Source organism: Palaemon carinicauda, chromosome 9, assembly GCF_036898095.1.
Source record: "Palaemon carinicauda isolate YSFRI2023 chromosome 9, ASM3689809v2, whole genome shotgun sequence".
Taxonomy (NCBI): domain Eukaryota; kingdom Metazoa; phylum Arthropoda; class Malacostraca; order Decapoda; family Palaemonidae; genus Palaemon; species Palaemon carinicauda.
Genome location: NC_090733.1, coordinates 56,486,197 through 56,499,948, shown reverse-complemented (window position 1 = coordinate 56,499,948; position 13,752 = coordinate 56,486,197). Strand labels below are relative to the sequence as shown.

The 13,752-nt window shown below is 35.7% G+C and overlaps 2 protein-coding genes across 2 annotated transcripts in view; one reads left to right on the top strand and one right to left on the bottom strand.

Moving 5' to 3' along the window:
- LOC137646427 (uncharacterized) overlaps positions 1-269 on the bottom strand; it is a 474-nt gene extending 205 nt beyond the window's left edge. The window contains exon 1 of the mRNA XM_068379527.1: positions 1-269. This exon is cut by the window's left edge and continues 205 nt beyond it. Coding sequence (XP_068235628.1) covers positions 1-269 — 269 coding nt within the window.
- A 6,208-nt stretch (positions 270-6,477) lies between these two features.
- Positions 6,478-13,450, top strand: LOC137646425 (uncharacterized). The gene is made up of 4 exons (XM_068379526.1): positions 6,478-6,505; positions 11,223-11,283; positions 12,685-12,817; positions 13,016-13,450. The coding sequence occupies exons 1-4, from the start codon at positions 6,478-6,480 to the stop codon at positions 13,445-13,447; spliced, it is 654 nt and encodes a 217-aa protein (XP_068235627.1). The 3' UTR covers positions 13,448-13,450.
- The last annotated feature ends 302 nt before the right edge of the window (positions 13,451-13,752 follow it).

Sequence of the window (13,752 nt, the reverse complement as noted above, 5' to 3'; positions counted from 1 at the left end):
TGATTGGGCGTCAGAATATCCAACTGGTCTAGATCTCCCGAAGTATAACTTAAGGGTCTGTCATTAATAATTGCTTCTAGTTCAGTCACAACACAAGAAAGTTCACTAAAGCTGAGAAAGGCCTGACCTATTACTTTCTTTAGACATGTTTTCAGAAGACCAATCGATCTTTCCCATATAGCTCCAAACCAAGGTGCTCTGGCTGGTATGAACTTCCATTTACATTCGATAGCATTCAGGTGTTCTTGTACTAAGGAACTTTCTGCCATGTTTTTCAAATAAACTGAAGTCGATACAAAGGTAGTAGCATTGTCACTTAGCATTAAAGAAGAAAATCCCTGACAGCTACAAAACTTTCGGAACACCATAAGAAACGAATCGCAGGACAGATCATTTACTAATTCGATATGGATTCCTCTATTAACCGGACAAGTAAACAACACAATATAGGCTTTTTCAGGATTTTTCTGTTTCTCCTTGGTTAACAACTGTCATGTAATATAATGACATGTATTAGGACGTTTGCCTGTTAGGTATTTAAAGTGCTGCTCACTCATTTGACTCTCGCTGCAGCTCGTTAACGGAGCGATAACGTAGCCGAGATTTTGACTACGGGAGTCGGAAGCTCGTCGGCAAGCAAAGTGGTGCTCTGCTTTGAGGAGTATTAGGGCTGTATAAGGACGTGGTCCAGTAGCCCTTACATACACTGAAAGAATCCCAAGGTAATCTTCGTGACATGTTGTTAGGTTCTATGGTTATTCTATATTGTATATAGAAAGTGTGTATAATTATTGCTTGTTTATGTGAGTAATTTTGTTTTAGGAACGGACAGCATTTATCGTAATACGTCTTGGGTGGTGATACCTTTTGTTACGTGTGCTTTATCTCTCCGTGGGTTTTTTAGGTAACTTTATAATTTTGTTTTATATGTTAATGAAATGTTTAATATGTTAATGAAACGTAACTTGAAAGTATTATGGTTTTGTGTTGATACGTTAGTTTTGGGTGTAATTGGTGTTGCCATTGTAAAACATTTTTATTTTCTGTTTTTTTTTTAGGTGTTGACCGAAAGTCTTGTACCGACTATTTTGCCTTGGTCAAATTTAATTACGTTATACGTTGCTGTGTGTTCGATATGTATTTGCGTGTTAGTTTGGTATTGTTTAGGTTTAAGGTTTTTTTTGTAATAAATACTATGTTATAAAGAAAATAGTTTCCTTTCTGCTCTTTGCTATTTGTCTTGTATGTGATCCTTGTTAAAAAGGGAACGGTCTACTTCACCCTAGTGAATTAAGCCATAACAGGCTTTGATTATAAAATTCACGTGACAACAACGCTCCTGTATAATCTACCCCCGTAACGCTAAAGGGTTGTTTACTCAGCACCCGAAATTCTGGCAATGGTGGAGCAATATTTACACGGTAGGGTCTCCCTTGTGTTTTCTTATAGATTATACAACGATGAATTACACTTTTGGATAATTGGCGAAGCTGTGGGACCCAATATTCCTGTCTCACACTTGCCACGGTTGCATTTACTCCCATGTGAGCTTGTAAACAGTGATGCTCCCTTACTATCAATTTTGTGAGAAAACAACTTTTCGGCAGTAGGATTTGGAATTTTATTTCCGCCGCCTGTGCTACATGTTCCAATCTTCCTCTGCATCTTATAATTCCTTCTTCCAAGAAGAGATTCAATTGTACTAATAAGGTCAATTTTGAAACTTTACCCCCCTTTTCCAAAGGTTTATATTCCTCCGGAAAATATTCCTTTTGTAAGAGGATAATCATTTTATTTTTAGCTTGTTGAAGTTCTTCCAGCGTTAAACTTCCAATTTTTCTACAGCCAGTTGATTTGCAATTGTGAATAAATCGCCTAATCCAAGCTATAGTTTTACAAAATTTATCCACTCTACTAAATCTTTCCCAGTTCAGCAGATGGGTTTTTCACTGTTCCCTACAAGATGGACTCGAATAACTTCATCCTGTGCTTGTGCTTTTTTCACCCATGTCCTGTCAATAGGATAGGTGTGGTTTTCTGATTTTAACCAGGGAGGTCCCTCCCACCAAAAGGAGTTATTTCTTACTTCTTCTGTTCTTTTTCCTCTAGTAATCCAGTCGCTAGGGTTTTCTGAAGATGGGACGTAAGAAAAGACGATCCCCGTGGTTATAGAGTTAATTTCCAATACTCTATTCTTCACAAATACTGGCAAATTATTTTCTGTCACTAACCATCCCAGGGCAACTTTACTATCAGACCAAATTAATATTTTCTCAAATTTATTTTCTTCAAAAGTTTCAACTATAAATTCACACAATCTTGCACCTAACAACAAAGGCATTAATTCTAATTTAGGTACAGTCAACTCTTTAATGTGTGCTACTCTACCCTTTGCCATAATCAGAGACAAAGTTTTACCACTTGCTCGATAGGCCACACAACCATAAGCTGTTATGCTAGCATCACAGAAAATGTGGAGATAATCCGTTTTCTCCAGATTAGTACCTCTGGAGAAGGAAACACTGAGACTTTTCTCTAAGTCTTTGGACAACTCATTCCACTGTTCTAATAAAGGAACTGAAAGTAGATCATCCCATTTCAACTGCTGTTTCCACAAATCCTGTAAGAATATTCTAGCTCATATCGTAATAGGGATGAGCATTCGCAAAGGATCATAAATTTGGGCAGTTGCACTTAGAATTTCACGTTTTGTTTGACCGGTCTTAAGATGATTAGGTGTTACTGTTAGTTTATCATCAGAGATGTTCCAATTTAGGCCTAAGACATTATAGGTTTGCTTCTCTTCTGATTTTATGCGATAAGCACCCGCAATAGTATTCAAAAGATCACTACTACTAGTCCATTCCCTTAAATACAAGTGCGCCTGTGCAAATATTTTGTTTGCGCCAAAAATTAAGTTTATTAATTCATCTTCACTGTTGGAGGTAAATTGAAGGTTGTCCACGTATAATCCCCTTCTCATCATATCCACCATTTCAGTACAACTCGTATCTTTTCTTACAGCTGCCAGATGTGATTTAATAGTGGCATTCAACAGAAACGGAGAACACGTAGCCACAAACAATACCACCCTAAACCTATATATGATTAATTCGCTATTTGGATCCGTTGGGTCTTGAAACCACAAAAACCGCGTGTAATTGCAGTCTTCTTCTCTCAATTGCACCAAAAGAAACGCTTTTTCTATATCACTAATACAGGCGTAGTTGTTAGTTCTGAACTGCAATAAGACTTTGAGCAAATCTGTCGTGATATGTGGTCCAGTCCACAGACAGTCGTTAAGGCTCAATCCATTTTTACCTTGTCTCCAGGAACAGTCAAAAACTATTCTGATTGGAGTGGTGGCACTATCTTTCTGTACACTATGATGTGCTAGATAATGACAATTTTCAACTGCATTGTTTTTATCTACCCTTTCAATGAACCCCCTATCCCCCTAATCCTTCAGGATTTTTTGATAGTGGTTCAGGTAGGTTTCATCCTTCTGAAATTTTGCACATTGTTGTTTAACCCGGCCCACCGCCATGCCAAAACTGGATGGAAGCCTTGACTTATTAGACTTCCATGGTAAGGCCACAACATATTGCTTCTCCATTTCAGAATATACATTGGTACTTTCAAAGTCTCCTAGAACCTTTCGATCATGTTCTTTCAATTCATTGCAGTCAATACCCACTTTATCTAAGTTCTACAAAATATCCAAATCATTCTTTATACCATTATCAAATTCATGAGTAGCTTCAATTGCTTCCTCGTTAGTTGCTAGCTTTAACACAGTTACCTGGGTTTCCTGCACTGGAGGGGCATTACAGGACCCTGTCACAACATATCCAAATATGGTAGGTAACAATATAAATTTTCCAGCCTTTCTGAATCCGGGGTGTAATATGTTATAGACATTATCAATGCCTACCAACATATTAATGGGTGTTTGCTTGTTCACAGGCAGATCAAAATCCTTGTCCGCTTAACAAATTTTGGTTTTACACAACGTTTTCAAATTTCGTTTAACGTTGAATTTCTTAGCATACTCTGGTAACTCATCTACCACAATACAATCCATAATAATCAATATACCCTTATAAGGTATGGAAACACTAACTGTCTCATACTCGTTCACAGGTTTGCTTGTCAAATAACCCCTTAAGGCAATTTTTTCCGTGCCTTTAGATCTATACTGTACGTCCTTAAGTGCTGACCTTCTGATAATGGTTTGTTCTGAACAAGCGTCCAATAATCCACGAAGGCGTACCAAATGTCTTCCTTTACCTTTTAACACAATTGTGGCTGTTGGTAAAATTGACCTTTGCTTGGATTTCTGACCCTGATTACTTACAGAAAGTGTTCCAACTTGCACACCATTATTATTAGGTTTATTTGCTGATTTATTTGTTGATTTACTTGGTTCGCTGGTTTGTTGTTTATCACATAGTACACGATGATGTTTTAATCTGCATCCGTTTCCACAAATTTGCTTTTCACAGTCTACACTAAAGTGTCTATTCGATGCACACACAAAACATAATCGTAAAAACCCGAGACGACTCAATTTCTTATCCCTACTGGCATAAGTTTTACACTGGGTCCACCAGTGTTCGCCTTCACACAATACACATTTTCTTGTTTGTTGAAAAATAAATTTATTCACATTTCCTTTACTCTTAGGTCTAACAGATTGTGATCGATTTACTGTAAACGTAGATATTGTTGATAAAGTTCCAGGTTTACTTACATCCGTTGAAACGAAAGATCTTAGATTGTGAATTTCTTCTTCCAGATATTTCTTAAATGTATCAAATACAAGCCAATCATCCCCACTTCTGCGTTTTACAGTTTCACTAACACTCTTAGGCAACTTACCATGAAGCAAAATAGTGTTGAGTTCATTCAACTCCAGGTTTTCACTCTCTAATGATCTGATCGAACATTCAAAATTTGCTCTGAATGATTGCAATGCTTCTGAATCAGGAGATGGAGACTCCATTTCTAATAATCTTCTTACTAGAACTCGTTTGATCTCATCCTTTTTCCCATATGTGGTTCGGAGGAGATATATAGCTTGTGAATAATTCGCAGCTTCCAACTTAAATCCTGAAATCAGTTTTAGAGCATCTCCTGCTAGCAAACTTTGCAGATATGAGAATCTCTGAATCAGTTCTAAATCCCCTCACTGGTGTACCGACACATTGTATAATTCCTAAAAGGAATTCCACTCCAACACATCTCTAATGAAATGTGGGAGATCCAATTTAGGCAATCTTACATTAGTCTTATGTGTGGGCGGAGGATTTCCAGAAGAAACACTTCCTGTTATCGCTGTGACGGCATTGCTCAACTTATACCAATGTTCACCAATTACTACTTCATATTCTGCTTGCTCTTCCACCTCTTTCATTCGATCTTCTTCAGTGGTTAAGGCTAATATCTTTTCATTCAGATTGTGTACAGTCTTCATTTGTTTCATAATTAAATCTTTAATTAAAGACAATGTATTGACATTACCTGCAGCAATAGCAGAGTCTATCTTATTTACCCATTTGGTGATTACACCCTTGTAACCACCTCGTGACCTCACCAAAGCTTCTTTTTCAGACATTTTTCCAAAGATAATTATCAAACCAGCTAAAACCAATAAATTTTCAAATTTTCAGCAGTTTCAACAAACAACTGTTCATACAGAATATACAATTTCAACAATTTTTCAAATATAACCCCCCCATTAAATGTATTTAATTAACACACTTCAAGAGAAATTCAATTCAAAATTTATCAGCACAACTAGATACAACTTATAACAAATATAATGTAAGATGCGTAGTTCCCCATCCCCACCCCACTTGTGCTATTACCATTCTCCTGAATCAGCATCACTGCTGACTCTATCATATATTCTTCTCGCTAATGTTTCAGAGGCTTCTTGAGTTAAATGAACTCCATCATGACCTAGATCCTTTTCAGTAAGACCATTATTAATGATATAATAACTGATTGACCTACATAACCTTTGGTTCGACCTTTTCGATTTCTTCGATATTCGTCATAGGTTACATATCTCAGGCTTGTACGGTGTTCTACAGTAACGATATAGACTATCTTTACTCTGTCCACATTGGAGATATCATTTGCCAGGTCCATGATATTGTTTCTAATATCACTTGTTGATTCAACACCTTCACTATCTACATCATTACTTCCTACAAAAAGCACAACTGCCTCTGCTTCACACCCCTTTACTTCTTCAGATGTGATATCATTACACGTAGCACCACCTATTGAACGTGTTACAAAACAAAGGGTTCCCTCCTCTTCATTTATTTCATCAAAGGTATCTTCCATTTTCTTTACCTGGGAATGTCCTAGGATCAGCACTATGCGTTTTTCTGTTTCTTCATTTTCATTATCTGACATTTCTACGTCTGATATTTCTATGTCCGACATTGTTAATAATTCACTAAAATGTTTACCACAGGAGAAAAAAGACCAGGTAAGGGTGTATGGAGGAACTACCTAATAATTACTTAGTACATTATGTACATTATTTTCAACAACACAACTATATTAAATTCTTTCCCATAGAGTTTTCGTTTTAAACAACTTCAACTTAACTGCTCGGTCATTAATAAGATGGTCACCTGTGCGACAACGTTATTCCTAATTAATGCCGAGACTAGTTTAACCCATCAATGGATTCCCAATCATTGACAAAATGGACGCCTTGTGCGACAACGATATTATCAATGTCGGCACAAACTCACACAACTCGAAAATTTCACCATAGGAAAGAATTAATTTATTAACTTAACTTTCAACTATTATCGAATTGCCGAAACTCAACTACTTAACAGTTATTTCTACTTTAAATTATTTTTCAATAAAAATCACAACTAGTGAAAAATAATTTTCATACTTAAATGGTTTTAATTAATGGCAACGATTAACAATGATCAATTCAGAATGTATAACGTACATAAAATTTCCAATCTCCTCATATGATTCACGGCAAAAAAGTACGTTGTTAACGGTTTTCTAAATTGCCAATTCCGACCTAGTCATAACAACTCGCCGCCACGGACATTTTCTCATGACGCGCAATATTGGTAAAACATCTATCAAACATATTCACATATTAACACCAATATCAATGTTAAATATATATGTTATCAGTCAGTATCTATCACCACCCGCAATAATAATACATCCTGGTCACGGCACCATTATATCCTTACTCTAAAGAATCCAAAATAGTAAACATATAGAATCTTCAATAAATATGGATATTACCAGGTTCTTTAACAGATTTTCAAGGATTCTTTTCTGTTCCTATCATTCAATAAATCGAGACATTGCATTGTGTTTAAATCATTATTTGACCAGGAATAAAAATATTCACATTTATTACTAACCTTAACTATTCATTGTAACATTTCTTATCCGGCAACCCGAAGTACAGTCTTACTTTACAAATGTTCGTCATTAACGATATCTAACGTGCCTGCATGCCCTTCAATATCACTAACATAACAAAACACTTATAAAACCTTGACTTAGCTTTAATCCATGATGGTTAGAACTCTCTTGGTGGTTTGTTAATTTCTCCCTCCCCCATTGAGATACTGCAGGGTCACCATGACCCAATTCTAACAGAGCTATATCAGTACTAACTAGTATTGCGTTACATTACTCAAAGACGACTGAGATCCACGCATGCGCGACCCGCATTCGTCAAAACAAACTTTAACAACTCGTTAACGATTGCTTAGAGTCAAACAACTATTTAATATATTTTACCTTACAAAAAACTTCGACAAAAAGAAATATTATATTATTACAAAATAATTCAATACAACAATTATAATTTTCTTCGCATCACACATAATGACAAATGACTGTTTACTGGTCTTTATGAATACACTATCGTGATTTCATCTTAAGTCATGATATATATATATATATATATATATATATATATATATATATATATATATATATATATATATACATACATATATATATATATATATATATATATATATATATATATATATATATATATATATATATATATATATATATATATATATATATATATATTGAAGATCTATCGCTGAGGCATGCGATGTATAAATTTGTCACCATGCTGGGGGAAGGATCAGAAAAACGAAATTCTTGGACTAGCGCTTTCGTATTGTCATACCTCTTCAGGTCCAATTGATACAAAGTTAAGTACAGGATCAAAGTCACCTTTGCGACAGCAGTAAACAAGAAATAATACAATAACATAAAAAATTAGCGCACAACTAGTTTAAGATTATAGATAGTTTAAAAATCAGTGAGTTAAAAAATTACAGCTAGTTTAATAATGACAATTGTTTAAATACATTGTTTATAAGTAGTTCATCAAGTTTATACATTCCTGGGCTATTGTTGATCAATTTTTCACGGTTTTTCTTTGATACATGATTCTATAATATTGCGTTTTGTTATGTCCTTACAATATAAAATTTCTTTTGCCCCTTTCCAATTGATAGCGTGATTATGGTTATTCATATGCTGAAACAAACTACTTGTTTGGTTTCCTGTTCGAACATTATATCTGTGTTGTTTTAGTCTCGTTTCAAGGTCTTTACCACTTTGTCCTACATATCTTTTATTGCATTGATTACATGGGATTTCATAAACACATCCATTGCTTTGTACAGGTGAATTTCTAATTAACATATCCTTTAAAGTACCATTTTTAAAAATAACATTAACATTAAAAACTTTCATTAATCTAGGAATTGTAAAGAAATTATTGTGGAAGGGTAAGATGAGAAAGTTTTGCATATTAAAATCAGTTTTAGAGTCAGTTTCATAAAAAGTTTTCTTTGCTTTATAGAAAGCTGTGTCGATAAAATTCTCCGGGTATTGTAAATTACCTGCAATTTCCCGGATCTTCCCAAGCTCAGCTTCAAGGAATTCAGGGCAACTGACCCGCAGTGCCCTTAAAAACATAGATGAAAATACCATAATTTTTGTCCTAGGATGATGATTGGAGTAAAAATGAACGTATGAATCCACATTTGTCGGTTTTCTATAAACTGAGACTCTAAAACCTCTATCATTTCTTAAAATTAACACATCTAAAAATGCCAACCTATTGTCTACTTCTATTTCAATTTTAAATTTTATAGTCGGTACTAAATTATTTATTGCTGTTAAAAACATGTTTTCATTTTTGTTGATGGGCCAAGCACAGAATATGTCGTCAACATACCTTACCCAAAGGATGCCAGTAGGTAATATTCTTGGAAGGTATCTGGTTTCAAAAAATTCCATATATAAATTACTCAACAATGGTGACAGAGGGTTTCCCATTGCCATGCCAAATTTTTGTTCATAATATTTCTTTCCAAAGACAAATTTGCAACCCTTAATACATAGTTTTATTAATTATATCATGGTGTTAGAGTCAACAGAGAAAGTATATTTTTCAATTTCTTCCTCGAGAAATTCTAGTAGTTCATCTACTGGCACCTTCGTGAATAGGGAGTTGACGTCAAAACTTATCATCTTAAAATCATAATTAAAATTGAACCTTCTCAACCTGCTAATAAAATCAACATTGTTCTCAACAGACACACCTGAAATATTTCCGAGCATAGGAGACAACTCTTTAACTAGCCACTTTGATAATCTATATGTACAGGAGCCCACGGAACTTATAATAGGTCTCACGGGATTATTTTGCTTATGTGTTTTAACAACTCCATATAGATATGGTAGAGTTGGACAAGTAGTTGTAAACCTGGGTAAGAGTTCTTTATAATCTTTTAAAATAGTTTTGATATTTCTGTTGAATGAAGCGTTGGTTTTATCTAATGGGTTATTTCTTGTTTCTTCATAGGTTTCTCTGTCTGAAAGTAGCTCTAACATTTTGCTATCATAGTCTGTCTGATTCATAATGACTAAAGTATTAGATTTATCTGCTCTCGCAATGTGTAAATCTTCATCTTTCTTTAGCTTTTTATAGGCGTTCAAAAATCTTAGTGGAACATTTGTGGGCAAACTATTACTTGAGAGACCGTATACTATACCCTTACATATATTAATTTCCTCTAATGAAATGTTACCATATTTTTCCAATTTACAAAATGTAATTTTTTAACTCACTGATTTTTAAACTATCTATAATTTGAAACTAGTTGTGTGCTATTTTTTTATGTTATTGGATTATTTCTTGTTTACTGCTGTCGCAAAGGTGACTTTGATCCTGTGCTTAACTTTGTATCAATTGGACCTGAAGAGGTATGACAATACGAAAGCGCTAGTCCAAGAATTTCGTTTTTCTGATCCTTCCCCCAGCATAGTGACATATATATATATATATATATATATATATATATATATATATATATATATATATATATATATATATATATATATATATATATATATATATACTTCACCCCTCCCAACCCCCTACTCCTGACCAATACCATTGAAGTCACTCTAGGGTTGGTATTTGAACAAATGATCAACATAATGCTCTGACCAATGGTCTTCTTCAGTAGAAAACATTACAAGGCGGAATCCAGCTACTCTACCTTCGACCAGAAACCCCTGTCAGTTTATTTGGCTCTCAATCACGTCCGTCATTCTAATCGAGACAGTCCTTCATCCGTTGCATGGACCAAATGACCATTGTGCACACCTTTACTGACATTTCTGAATACAACTAAAACATTCAACACATCCATAGTAAGTTGAAAACCAGCGTTGAAGCCGTTCTCAGAAATACACTGGCTACCATCGACCTGGGAGTGGATTATAATTCCTTAGCAGAAGCCGATCAAAACGTCCTGCATGTTGTTCTGCTAGGAAGATGTCTCCCTCTATAATTCCTAACTTTACCCTGTTCTGTGGCGTCAGTACTAGTAGATCAATCCTCTAGGCACCAATAGGGGTTTCATGGGCTCTCATGCCCTCTGCACTGATCTTTGTTTTACAGCTACTAGAGTTGAAGTTCACATGGCATAGTATTACTAGAGATATCAAGGATTAGGTCTGCACATGTACCTCTTGTCAAAATTCAAAGGTGCATCAACACACAGATCCATATGTGGGCAGTTTTTATTAAACATAAGCGAATTTTTGCCTACATTCACGTTAAGAGGTTCGCCCCTCTACCCAAATTACATAAAAATATTACCTTTTGACAGCCATCGATTGCACCACTTGTCGACTGAAGCCACCCCATGCAAGATACAACATCCGCCTCATGTACTACTGCCTCCCTGTTCTGATGGATAGCAAGATTCAACATCACAGAGCATGTTACTTTTGACAGGGGTACAACTTTCACCTTTCAGTTATGGACTTCATTAGGACATCTTCTTTGTATTACCCTATATCAAACGACCACTTCCAACCATGCAACTATTGCAATAGCGGAACGTTTCCACTGTACCCTCAAAGCAGCTTTGATGTCCTGCAAAACTGACTCTAGCTGGTTTCCAAAAAATCACTGGCTCCTCATTTAATTGATGACCACTTCCAAGGGAACTTTGGATGTCTCAGCAGCAAATATGACATATGGAGACAGATTGGTTGCCTCTGGCGTATTTTTCCATCCCTCACACCCTTCGATGATTTCCAGGCGTCAGTATTAAAACCGCTAGTAAAGCAGCATACACCAAAATACCTACATATCACAAAACCAGTCTTCATGCTCACTGATGCTTTTAAACCACCGTTTACATTGCCCTAACATGGGTCCACTCCCTACCATCAGTTATGTTCTAAAATCTTTCTTCCTTAACATTCATGGCAAAGAGAATTGAGTAACCATTGAATGAAAAGAAACAAACATGCTTAAGCCCTGTAAGATGACCCTCCAACAGTATGATTCTCTGTGACATGTCGCCTTATTCGACATGTATGTCAGCTTCAGGGGGGAGCCATGTAATACTTGTGCGAAAAGCAACACACTTACAAATAAAGAAGAATGCTCTCTCGCTGTTTCTTCCACGCCGCATGCATAGTAACTGCCAATAAACTTGAACGACAAAATGGATTAAATGTGATAAACAGCAATTTCAACTACTTTGATTACCTTTATTATATTAATATTTATTTCAATGTCAACCTTATTAACAAATAAATTACTGTATTATTCTCTAAACATAGTTAGTTATTCGAGAGCTCGTCATTGATCCATATCTCCTTTGGGCACGTCACACTTGAATTCTGCATTATATCATTGCTTACAATATTATATAACAGTAAATTGCAGATCTAAACATTTTCCAATATATAGAATATATCAGTATAAATATATGTAATTGCAGGAATAGCAAGAATTATATAATGCAAAGAATAATTAGTTATATAAACAATTAAAACAAATAAACAAGAAATAAAAAAGAGATCCACTGTTGAATTAAAAGATCACATATGGTCTGGTAAAAAAGGAAATACCATCCTCAATTACTAATCGAAATATAACTCCAGGAAGTGTACAATGTGATTCTAGTAGAGGTATATAGCTATAAAAATCTAAAGTGCAACAACCAAAATGCTTCGGAGACCAAAGTAGCATTTTCCATATAATTTTAGGTTGCTGGTAACAAATATCATGGTTAAAATCGTTTGGTAGCTCTACTTGTCGTGATACACTTACAGGTCTCAACAGGTTCCTACAGGCTGGCGGACGTGTATATTACTCACTACGCTCACAGTCTCTCTCCCCTCAGTATTGTTTCATCAGTCACAGAAGGTGTTTGTGCTGTGCAAGTTTACATTTGGAGGGCGAAAGGTAGGTGATTTTAATGTCAAATACTTCATAAACTTAAAATAAATATTAATTGAGCAAGCTATTAATAAGCATAAGAGGCATTTAATTATTTTCCTACTGAATGATATAAATACATACGCTAAGTTGTCTTTTTTATAATAAGTTTATGAATACTTCTTCTGTTTATCATCTAATTGGTTTTTGTTTTCTGTTTTGCAGATGCCTCGTACTTGTGTGAATAGGGCAGACAACTTCTGCTACATTTGTGGTGGGGTGACCTTTGCATCACAGAAGCGCCGTATGACTGCTCTGGTTAGAAAGGCATATCACCTATATTTTGGATGCAAGATTGGTGACCAGGATAAGAACTGGGCTCCTCACATATGCTGCAACACTTGTGCTACAAACCTTCGCCAATGGTTGAACAGAAAGAGGAAAGGAATGCCTTTTGCTGTGCCAATGACGTGGAGGGAGCCCACAGACCATACCATCAATTGTTATTTCTGCATGGTACCTCCAATACAAAAGGGCTTGTCAAAGAAGAAAAAGGAGTCCATTGAATATCCAAACATTCCATCAGCTATTCGCCCGATTCCACATGGAGAAGGTCTACCTGTTCCTGATGTACCAAGTTCAGTATCTTTCGAATGAGACAAGGAAAGTGGTGAGGAGGAAGCAGGGGAGGATGGCAATGCTGGATTACAGAGTGACCCTAATTTTGATGAAGCACAGTCCTCTAAGCCACATCTCATAACACAAGAGGAACTCCATGACCTTGCCAGGGATCTGCAACTACCCAAGGATAAGGCAGAGTTGCTAGGCTCTCGTCTTCAACAGTGGAATCTCTTAGCACCTGACGTGAACCTTTCAAAATTTTGGAACCGTCAGGAGCACTTCAAAGATTTCTTCGTAATGGAAGGTGATTTAGTGGCATGCAACAATATTAATGATCTGAT

What these genes read in the sequence shown, in the direction of transcription:
- LOC137646425 (XM_068379526.1), top strand. Translation starts at nt 6,478, where the DNA reads ATGTTTACCACAGGAGAAAAAAGACCAG. An exon ending in CACAGGAGAAAAAAGACCAG is followed by an intron (nt 6,506 to 11,222) that starts GTAAGGGTGTAT and finishes ACCTTTTGACAG; the next exon opens with CCATCGATTGCACCACTTGT. An exon ending in TTACATTTGGAGGGCGAAAG is followed by an intron (nt 12,818 to 13,015) that starts GTAGGTGATTTT and finishes TCTGTTTTGCAG; the next exon opens with ATGCCTCGTACTTGTGTGAA.